Source organism: Limulus polyphemus, unplaced genomic scaffold, assembly GCF_000517525.1.
Source record: "Limulus polyphemus unplaced genomic scaffold, Limulus_polyphemus-2.1.2 Scaffold2805, whole genome shotgun sequence".
NCBI lineage: Eukaryota > Metazoa > Arthropoda > Merostomata > Xiphosura > Limulidae > Limulus > Limulus polyphemus.
In genome coordinates, this window is record NW_013668415.1 from 117,397 (window position 1) to 128,935 (window position 11,539).

At 37.2% G+C, this 11,539-nt stretch overlaps 1 protein-coding gene across 1 annotated transcript in view; it reads left to right on the forward strand.

The window, feature by feature from the left end:
- Positions 1 to 11,539, forward strand: part of LOC106467943 (gamma-aminobutyric acid receptor alpha-like) — a 42,891-nt gene that overhangs the window by 8,589 nt on the left and 22,763 nt on the right. Inside the window, exon 4 of the mRNA XM_013928328.1 lies at positions 6,424 to 6,647. Within this exon, the coding sequence (XP_013783782.1) occupies positions 6,424 to 6,647 (224 nt within the window). The remainder of the gene's footprint in view (positions 1 to 6,423; positions 6,648 to 11,539) is intronic.

Below are 11,539 nucleotides of genomic sequence, written 5' to 3' on the forward strand. Positions count from 1 at the left end.
AAACATACACTCGTTTTGTATCACCAACCGAGTCAACATCACCATCAATAGAAAACATACACTCATTTTAAATCATCAACCGAGTGAACTTCACCCATCCACGCGAAAAGTACACTCTTGTTGACTGTGTAATCCTTAGTGTTTAGTGAAGAGTATTCTCTTGATTGTGTAATCTTTAGTCTGTAGGTATTGATATTGTCTTAACTGTATAATCAATAGTATTTAGGTATTGTCTTAATTGTGTAAGCAGTACTGTTTAGGTATGGGTATTATCTTCACTTAGTATTCAGTGGTGTTTAAGTATATGGTATTGTGTTGACTATGTTATCAGTAGTATTGAGGTATTTGATATTTCTTTCACTGTATAGTCAGTAGTATTTAGGTATGGATATTTCTTGACTTTTTATTCAGTAGTGTTTAAGTAAGGGGGTATTGTCTCGTCTTTATAATCGGTAGTGTTTAGGTATAGGAATTGTCTTGACTGTCTAGTCAGTGGCGTTTAGTTTGGGGTATTAGTTTGTAATCAATAGTGTTTAGGTATTGTCTTAACTATGTAATCAGTAGATTTTAGGTATAGGGTATTGTGTTTAGGTATACCTGGAATCTATAGTTAGTGGTTATTAAATACCAACAATTCTACTGTGAACTTAAAAGTCCGCAGTTCCTTTCTCTGGCTTTACGTGACCGGTGAAATATATTAATTCTCAGATCAGATAACCGGTACCATAAGGGTTTGAACAAACATCGTAACTGCTACATGTAGCGAATGTTGATCCACAAGTATCCATATATTAAAATGAGATGTGTCGTAAAACTACAAATCTAGACTTTTTTAACATAGTAATTAGATTCCAGGAAGAGAAAAAACCAGTCCTTATTTGCTTCAGAAATGTGAAAGTTATTGTAGCTGTTAAGAATAAATAGGAGGATGCTGTTAGAACGTGAGTAAACATTTACATCCACAAAACTATTAATATTCAATCGCTGGTCGTCAAATCTTTTCACAGATATCGATAAACAACACGAAGGATCTAAACTCTATATAACACTATTTTCTCTGTCAATCGACTTATGTGAATAAACGCCTCCTACATTTGATATTGTTAAGCAACCAAAAAAAATCACTTATACCTGTTTATGTACTGAGTGATGTTCGGTATTTTCTTGTGTGGTAATACTTTTACCTTTTTGTGTATTGTGTGCGGTTAGGTCTACTGTTGTGTGATAATAATTTTACCTGTTTTTGTAACTGTGTGTGGTTCGGTCTGATTTTGTGCGATAGTACTTTTACCTGATTGTGTACTATCTGTAATAATATTTTTACCTGTTTGTGTACTGTATGTAATAATACTTTTGCCTGGCTGTGTACTGTGCATGGTTAGGTCTACTATTGTTTCATAAGACTTGTACCTGTTTGTGTGTATTGTATGTGTGGTTCGGTGTACTATTATGTGATAATACTTTTACCTGTTTGTGTACTATGCATGGTTCGTCTAATTTTGTGTGATAGTACTTTTACCTGTGTGTGTACTATGTGTAATAATACTTCTACCTGTTTGTGTACCATGCATGGTTCGGTCTATTGTTGTTTCATAAGATCTGTAACTTTTTGTGTACCTTACCTGTTTCTATAATGTGTGTAATAATACTTTTACCCGTATGCGTATTGTATGTGGTTCGGTCTTCTGTTATGTGGTAATAGTTTTACCCGTTTCTGTATTATGTGTGCTAATATTTTTACCTGTTTTTGTGTGGTTTGGTCGACTGTTGTGTGATCATACTTTTACCTGTTTCTGTACTGTGAGTGGTTCGAGTCCACTGTTGTGTGATAATTATTTTACCTGTTTGTGTATTGTATGTGGTTCGGTCTTCTGTTGTGCGGTAATAGTTTTAACCGTTTCTGTATTATGTGTGCTAATATTTTTACCTGTTTTTGTGTGGTTTGGTCTACTGTTGTGTGATAATACTTTTACCTGTTTGTGTTGTGTGCGTGGATCAGTCTGCTGTTGTTTCATAACACTTGTACTTCTTTGTGTATTGTGTGTGGTTCGGCCTACTATTGTGTGATAATAATTCTATATGTTTGTGTATTGTGTGTGGTTTGGTGTACTATTGTGTGATGATACTTTTACACGTTTGCATATTGTATGTGGTTCGGTCTTCTGTTGTGTGGTAATAGTTTTTACCTGTTTGTGTATTGTGTATGTTAATTGTTTTACCTGTTTGTGTGTGGTTTGGTCTACTGTTGTGTGATAATACTTTTACCTGTTTGTGTACTATGAGTGGTTCGGATCTACTGTTGTATGATGATACTTTTACTGTTTTTGTGCTGTGAGTGGTTCGGATCTACTGTTGTATGATGATACTTTTACCTGTTTGTGTACTATGAGTGGTTCGGGTCTACTGTTGTATGATGATACTTTTACCTGTTTTTGTGCTATGAGTGGTTCGGATCTACTGTTGTATGATGATACTTTTACCTGTTTGTGTACTATGAGTGGTTCGGATCTACTGTTGTATGATGATACTTTTACCTGTTTGTGTACTATGAGTGGTTCGGATCTACTGTTGTATGATGATACTTTTACCTGTTTTTGTGCTGTGAGTGGTTCGGTTCTGTCTTTGTGTAATAATACTTTTACCTGTTTCTGCTGTACATGGTTCTGTCTGGTGTCGTTTCATAACACTTGTACCTGTTTTTGCATTGTGTGTGTGTGGTTCGGTCTACTGTTGTGCTATAATACTTTTACCTGTTTGTGTACCGGGTGTGGTTCGGTTTACTGTTCTGCGGTAATAATTTTTGCTGTTTGTGTACTGTGTGTGGTTTGGTCTAGTGTTGTATAATAATACTTTTACCTGTTTGTCTACTGTGTGTGTTTGGTTCTACTGTTCTGTGATAATACTTTTACCTGTTTGAGTACAGTGTGTGGTTCGGTTCTACTTTTGTATAATAATAGTTTTTCTTCTTTCTGTATTGTGTGTGGTAATACTTTTACCCGTTTGTGCAATATGCATGGTTCGGTTAACTGTTGACTTGTACCTGTTTGTGTACCGTGTGTGGTTTGGTCTACTTTTGTGTAATAGTACTTTTGCCTGTTTGTGTACTGTGAGTGGTTCGGGTCTACTGTTGTATGATAATACATTTACCTGTTTGTGTACTGAGCGTGGTTCTGTCAGTGTCATTTCATAACACTTGTACCTGTTTGGGTACTGTGAGTGGTTCGGTCTACTGTTCTGCGATAATACTTTTACCTGTTTGTGCAACATGTGTGGTTCGGTTTACTATTCTTCGGTAATCATTTTACTTGTTTGTGTACTGTGTATAGTTTTCTATAGTGTTGTATAATAATACTTTTACCTTTCTGAGTACTGTGTATAGTTTTCTATAATGTTGTATAATAATACTTTTACTTTTTGAGTACTGTGTATAGTTTTCTATAATGTTGTATAATAATACTTTTACCTTTTTGAGTACTGTGTATAGTTCGGTCTCCTATTGTGTGATAATACTACATATGTATGTGTATTGTGTGTGGTTCGAGTCTATTGTTGTGTGATAATACTTTTACCTCTTTCTGTACTGTGAGTGGTTTGGCTCTACTATTGTGTGACACTACTTTTACCTGTTTGTATGGTGTGTGTGGTTCGAGTTTGCTGTTGTGTGATAATACTTTTACCTGTTTGTATACTGTGTATGGTTCGGTCTACTGTTGTTTCATAATACTTGTACCTGTTTGTGTACAGTGTGTGGTTCGGTCTCCTATTGTGTTATAAACTTTTACCTGTGTGTGTGTACTGTTTTTGGTTTGGTCTTCTTTTGTGTGATAGTATTTTTATCTGTTTGTGTACTATGTGTGGTAATACTCTTTGTGTACTGTGAGTGGTTCGAGTCCACTGTTGTGTGATAATACTTTCACCTGTTTGTGTAGTGTGCGTGGATCGGTCTGCTGTTGTTTCATAACACTTGTACCTCTTTGTGTGTTGTGTGTGGTTCGGCCTACTATTGTGTGATAATAATTCTATATGTTTGTGTATTGTGTGTGGTTTGGTGTACTATTGTGTAATAATACTTTTACCTGATTGTGTACTGTGTATGGTAATACCTTACCTGTTTCTATAATGTTTGTGATAATACTTTTACCCGTATGCGTATTGTATGTGGTTCGGTCTTCTGTTGTGTGGTAATAGTTTTACCCGTTTCTGTGTTATGTGTGCTAATATTTTACTTGTTTTTGTGTGGTTTGGTCGACTATTGTGTGATCATACTTTTACCTGTTTCTGTACTGTGAGTGGTTCGGGTCAACTGTTGTGTGATAATTATTTTACCTGTTTGTGTAGTGTGCGTGGATCAGTCTGCTGTTGTTTCATAACACTTGTACCTCTTTGTGTATTGTGTGTGGTTCGGCCTACTATTGTGTGATAATAATTCTATATGTTTGTGTATTGTGTGTGGTTTGGTGTACTATTGTGTGATAATACTTTTACCTGTTTTGCATATTGTATGTGGTTCGGTCTTCTGTTGTGTGGTAATAGTTTTTACCTGTATGTGTATTGTGTATGTTAATTGTTTTACCTGTTAGTGTGTGGTTTGGTCTACTGTTGTGTGATCATACTTTTTACCTGTTTGTGTACTGAGCGTCTATTCTCCTGTAAAAATACGTTTATCTGTTTGTGTGTGTGGTTCGGTCTACTGTTGTGTGATCATACTTTTTACCTGTTTGTGTACTGAGCGTCTATTCTCCTGTAAAAATACGTTTATCTGTTTGTGTGTGTGGTTCGGTCTACTGTTGTGTGATCATACTCTTTACTGTTTGTGTACTGAGCGTCTATTCTCCTGTAAAAATACGTTTATCTGTCTGTGCAATGTGAGTGGTTCGGTCTAATGTTGTGTAATAATACTTTTATTGTTTGTATACTATGTGTGGTAATACTTTTACCTGTTTGTGTACTGTGGGTGGATGAGTTTACTGTTGTTACATAACACTTGTACCTGTTAGTGTATTGTGTGTGTGGTTCGGTCTACTGTTGTGCAATAATACTTTTGTTGTTTGTATACTATGTGTGGCTCGGTCTATTATTGTGTGATAATTATTTACCTGTTTGTGTACCGGGTGTGGTTCGGTTTACTTTTCTGTGATAGTACTTTTTCCTGTTTGTGTGTACTGATTGTGGTAATACTTTTATCTGTGTGTGTTTTATCTTTTTGAGTAGTATGTGTGGTTCAGTTCTACTTTTGTGTAATAATAGTTTTTCTTCTTTTTGTACTGTCTGTGTGGTAATACTTTTACCTGTTTATGTATTGTTTGTGGTTCGGTGTTCTATTGTTTCATAACACTTTTACCTGTCTGTGTACTGTGTGTGGTTGGGTCTGCTATTGTGTGATAATACTTCTATATCTTTGTCTATGATGTGAGAATTGGACTATTTTGTGTGATAATACGTTTTCTCAATTGTTTAATAGGTATGGTAATACCTTATCTATTTGTATACTGTGTGTGATGATACTTTTACCTGTTTATGTATTGAGAACTGGTTTGGTCTATTGTTGTGTAATAATAATTTTACTTGTTTGCCTACTGTGTGTGATGATACTTTTACCTGTTTATGTATTGAGAACTGGTTTGGTCTATTGTTGTGTAATAATACGTTTACTTGTTTGCCTACTGTGTGTGATGATACTTTTACCTGTTTATGTATTGAGAGTTGGTTTGGTCTGCTGTTGTGTAATAATACTTTTACTTGTTTGCCTACTGTATGTGGTTCGGTCTTCTTTTGCGTGGTAATACTTTACCTATTTGTGTACTGTTTGTGGTTCGGTCGACTTTGTGTGATGGTACTTTTACCTGTTGGTGTACTGTGCGTGATTGGGCCTATTGTTGTGTAATAACACTTTTAATAACTTTAATAACACTGTTACCAGATTGTGTACTGTGAGTGGTTCGAGTCTACTGTTATGTAATAATACTCTTTCCTGTTTGTTTACTGTGCTTGGTTCGAGTCTACTGTTGTGTTATAATAATTTTACCTGTTTATGCACTGTGCGTGATTGGGTCTATTGTTGTGTAATAACACATTTAAGTGTTTATTTACTGGGAGCGGTTCGGTTGTACTGTTGTGTTATAATACTTTTACCGCCTTGTGTTCTGTGAGTGGTTCGAGTCTTCTGTCGTGGGATAGTACTTTTATCTGTTTGTGTTCTGTGAGTGGTTCTAGTCTTCTGTTGTGGGATAGTACTTTTATCTGTTTGTGTTCTGTGAGTGGTTCTAGTCTTCTGTTGTGGGATAGTACTTTTATCTGTTTGTGTTCTGTGAGTGGTTCGAGTCTTCTGTCGTGGGATAGTACTTTTACCTGTTTGTGTTCTGTGAGTGGTTCTAGTCTTCTGTTGTGGGATAATACTTTTACCTGTATGTGGTATTATTTCAGGTGTATTCGATGGACTGTTATTTCCGGCAAACATGGTGGGATAAACGGTTAAAGTTTCAGAGTGAAGATCTTGATATCCTCTCTATGGATTGGAAGTTTCTACAAAGAGTTTGGATTCCTGACACATACTTTTTAAACGGACAGAAATCCTATTTGCACAACGTCACAGTTCCTAACAAGTTTATCCGAGTGCGTCGAGATGGTCAACTTAAATATTCTATGAGGTAAGCAACACGGCTTATCTTATTATTTTATATTCCTAACGTTTCTCCGTTGTTTGGCTTAAGATATCTGTTTCAACACAAATGTTTTCCCATAGAGTTAATTTAGGATAACGGACGTGATTGTCGGAAGAGCAATACGGTCTTAGAGGAGTGATTGTCAGTAAAATGTATATGTAGGTATAACAAGATATTATCATCTAAAGAACGAAATGTAACGTACAACGTTACAGGTGGTAATTCTGACACTGATTCAACTGGTAGTGCTACTCACAATTCAGCTGTGATTGGAGGACGTTTATAGCATAGCCAATTAATTGTCATAGACTATTATAAAAATATATTTTTGTTAATAATTGCCTAACAGGTCAAGGCATTATTAGGTGAAAATATGATACAGAATTTACAAAAATATCTCCTTGAATTTTACAGATAATAATGGTCCACTCTTTTACATATTCCTAATACTGACACCATATAACCACGTATTTCTAACCCTAACTGGGGTTCTTAAATCTTCCACATATTCCTAGTACTGACACCATGAAACGGTGGTTCTTAAACCTTTTACGTATTCCTAACCATGACACCATCTAAACAGGAGACTTTAAATCTTTCAAGTATTTCTAATCCTGTTACCACCTACTCCTGGATCTTAAACATTTATAACACTATCAAACGGGGATTCTTATATCTTGTTCATGTTCATATTTTCTCTTAGTTTTTGAACTCTTTGCTTAATCTTCTACAACAATAATTGGAAGTCGAAGGATGTAGCGAACTCTTTTTCGTAGTTGTTGGGTTATTAATTTCATGTAGCAGTTTCAATTCTTCAGCCTGTAAATGTAAGCCCACGTGATTTGTCTTTATGATTATAGTCGTGATTTAGCATGGCTGTATAAATGGCGAGTAATTGTTTGTATCTGTCGGATCTTTCAGACATTTCAAAACGATGGTGTTCAAAGGATACAGTAGCTGACAACGTCAGTTACTAGAAATAGTGATGGTATTTAAAGGATACAGTAGCTGACAACGTCAGTTACTAGAAATAGTGATGGTATTCAAAGGATACAGTAGCTGACAACGTCAGAGACTACAACTAGTGATGGTTTTCAAAGGATACAGTAGCTGACAACGTCAGTTACAAGAAATAGTTATGGTATTCAAAGGATACAGTAGCTGACAACGTCAAAGACTGCAACTATTGATGGTTTTCATGGGATACAGTAGTTGACAACGTCAGAGACTACATCTAGTGATGGTTTTCAAAGGATACAATAGCTGACAACGTCAGAGACTACAACTATTGATGGTGTTCGAAGGATACACTAGCTGACAACGTCAGAGACTACAACTAGTGATAGTTTTCATGGGATACAGTAGTTGACAACGTCAGAGACTACATCTAGTGATGGTTTTCAAAGAATACAATAGCTGAACACGTCAGACACTAGAAATAGTGATGATGTTCAAAAGATACAGTAGCTGACAACGTCAGTTTCTACAACTAATTATGGTATTAAAAGAAATATAGTGATTTATAACGTCAGAGACTACAACTAGTGATTGTATTCCAAGGATACAGCAGCTGACAACGTTAAAAAATACAACTAGTGATAGTCAGGTTTTCGTTCTTGTGGATTCTCATACAGTAGGTGTCTGTGACTTGTTGACGGTAAAGGTAACGATGAATGAACAGTGTTTTATGAATGATCATAAAACACAACAAATCAATGACAGTTTTTTATATCGTGACATAAATTCCTCTTCAGGATATATATTTACAATATTTTCTTTTCCACGATATACAAAGCTTCTTTGTTCACATACACAGTCTGCTCACACAGTCTGCTTTTACTTTTACAGTTCCTTTGATAGCCTCTATGCGGAATCTGTAGTTCTGAAGGTACAACGCCCACCTCATGATCCTTGCACTGTTATTTTAATTTTGCACTTCTGAATGTATGCTAGTGGTTGCTGGTCTGTGTGGATGATGTACTCCTTCCCATATAGATCGTTTTGGAAGTTCCAAATGTCTAATATGATGGCCAGACACTCTCGTTCAATCAGAGTAATTCTTCTCACTACTTGACAGCTTTTTACTTATGCATGTTATCGGAAACAGTCCCTCTTCACGTTACTGTAAAATTACTGCCCGAATTCCAGTGTCTGAAGCATCAGCCTGGACAATGAGAGGTTTGTCGAAGTCTGGCATTCTAAGAATTGGTGAGCTTCCTAACATATTCTTTAATTTCTGAAATTCCACCTGGTGTGGTTGTTCCCACTTCACTTTGTTGGGTAATCCTTTCCTGGTCAGGTCAGTATCCTGCTAACCCCAGGAAGGATCTGACTTGTTGCTTAGTCGTTGGAGCATCTTGTATGTGGATTATCTTTTCTTTTTCCATGGCTATTTGTCGGTTCCCTACTATATGTACAATAAACCATAGCTAGGTATATTCGATGTAGCACTTGTAGCCGATGTAGCCTGATGATGAGGCTTGTTGCTCTCACCCGCTGAAACAGCTGTTTAAGTCTCTTTTAAGTAGTAATCCATATAGTGCTCGATGTTGGTGGTTTTTTTTTTTTTTTTAGATTCCGTCTCTGGTGGGATTTTCCAATAACCTTTACTGAGGTCTAGTTTTGAAAAGAACCTGGCCCCATCTCTTTTTGCCATGATGGTCTTTGGATTGCCCATAGTTCCCGAGTCGAACTACGTCACGAGATTCAGCTTCTAAAATTCTATGCAGAAATGGCTTGATCCGTCTTTCTTCTTCACGATCACAACTGGTGAAGAGTAGGCTGAATTTGACGGCTTGATGATTCCAGCTTCCAACATTGCTTCCACTTCCTGCTTTATCAGGTCTCTAATCGCATAAGGCATCTGATAGGGCTTCAATCTGACTGGATCCTTGATTGTGGTCTCGATCTGATGTTCCACAAGGTCTGTCTTTCCAGATTTATCCGTGAAGATATTTGCATATTGGCACAATAGGTCTTTGTTTGCCAGTCAGTTCTTCGCTGATGTTGAAGTCTTTATGCGTCTCATCTCCACCTAGTGGTCTTAGGTCTAGTAGGTTCTCATTTTCTAAAAAAGGGTCGCTCTCTTCTGGTTTTGCATATATACCTGCTACACCTGCATCATCCATCTCTATTTTAATAGCTGCACCTGTTAGATCTTCTCTCCCGCAATACTTCAAAAATTTGGCATGGTAGATCCTGGTCTTTCCATTCACATTCTACCTTGTAGTCCATTCTGTTGAGTACTTCCTGTGCTTCAAAAGGTTCTTTCCATTGCAGAGTGAGTTTGTTGTGATCTGTGGGCAACAGAACCAAGACCTTTTGTCCAACCTTGAGATGTCGATCCTTGGCTTTCTTTTCATAGAAATGTTTCTGAGTGACTTGAACATACAAACTTTGTCGAGTAGGTTGACAGGTCTCCTCCAGTTGGTTTCTGAGATCTAACACATAAATCCTGTACTTGCCTGTGAGACTTCTCAAGCGAATAATACTGTCTGCAGGTGCCTATCCCAGTCATGTGGTCTCTCTTGGCACATCTTCCATAGTATACTCTTTAAAACTCTACTGACTCTCTCACAAAGTCCATTACATTTAGAATTGTACGGGTTGGTAACGTTACCGAGTACTGATAAGTCTGTACACTTCCTGCATCAGTTCCGAGATAAACTGGGATCCTCTGTCACTCAGAATTTCCCTCGGAAAGCCTACTCTGCAAAATATCTCCAGAAAGGCTTCTGCTACTCTTTCTGTCTCTATCTTTGCCAGTGCTATTACTTCTCGATAACGTGTCGCATATTCGACTACTCTAAGCACATATCAGATGACATTTTCAAACACAGGCGCTTGTGGTCTGATCAAGTCCACAGCTACTCTACTGAACGGTTCTTCTATGAGAGGCATCTTCCCCAATGGTACCTTGGCTACCTTTCCTTTTGGTATTATTCTTTAGCAGATGTCACATGTTCTGCAGAGTCTACTCGCATCTCCTAAGACTCCTGGCTAATGGAAGTTACTGTTGATTCTGTCTGCCGTTTTCTTTGTTCCTCAGCCAATTCATCACTTGAGTTCGGTATTCTGTTGGTACTATGATCTGTTTCACTTCCACAGTATAACTGCTTTGATAGATTTGGTATAGAACTATCTCCCATTCCTCTATTCTATATGTATTTTCCCTTTTGTTTTATGCTCGACGTTTTCTTGGGCATTTACCCAAAGTTTCTGCAGTGAAGAGGTTTCTTCTGTGCTTCCTTCAGTTCCTGCAAACCTAATTTCGAAATGTCGTCTTTTGACACTTCCAGAGGCTTGATGTCTTGTTTGCTCTTATTTTCTTGAGCTCTGGTTGTGACAGCAGATGCTTCATCAAGCTTCTTTCTGTTTAGTTCCTCCATATTTCTACTACCTGGTATGCTTCCTATTACCAAGTCTTGTGTTGGTTCCTTGATACTCTTGGCCTCAATATCTGCGACGTAATATGGAGTATCCACATTTATTTTTGCTATGGGAAACTTTCTCACTGTCCCATCGATTAGCATACACAGCCGTACCTTATCTGTCATCTGACCATCGGATACTAGACTAGTTCTCACTGCTGCACCAATGCACCCAGTGTCTCGTAGCACATTTACTTTCTTGTCCCCAGCATAACCTTCACATATTGGCATATTATGATTTGTTGGAACCTCTTGATATTTTTCGCATGCTCCCATCACTATTGGCACTGTTGATGAGTTTGCTAATTTGAGCCGACCATTAGTCGTGCACTGATCAATCATTCTCTTTTGTATTGAATCTGAGGAGTAGCCTTGGCCCTCTTTCTTCTGGCAGCAACATCCATAATGCCAGTCACTCGTTTCTTGTTTCTTATCAACACTATCTTT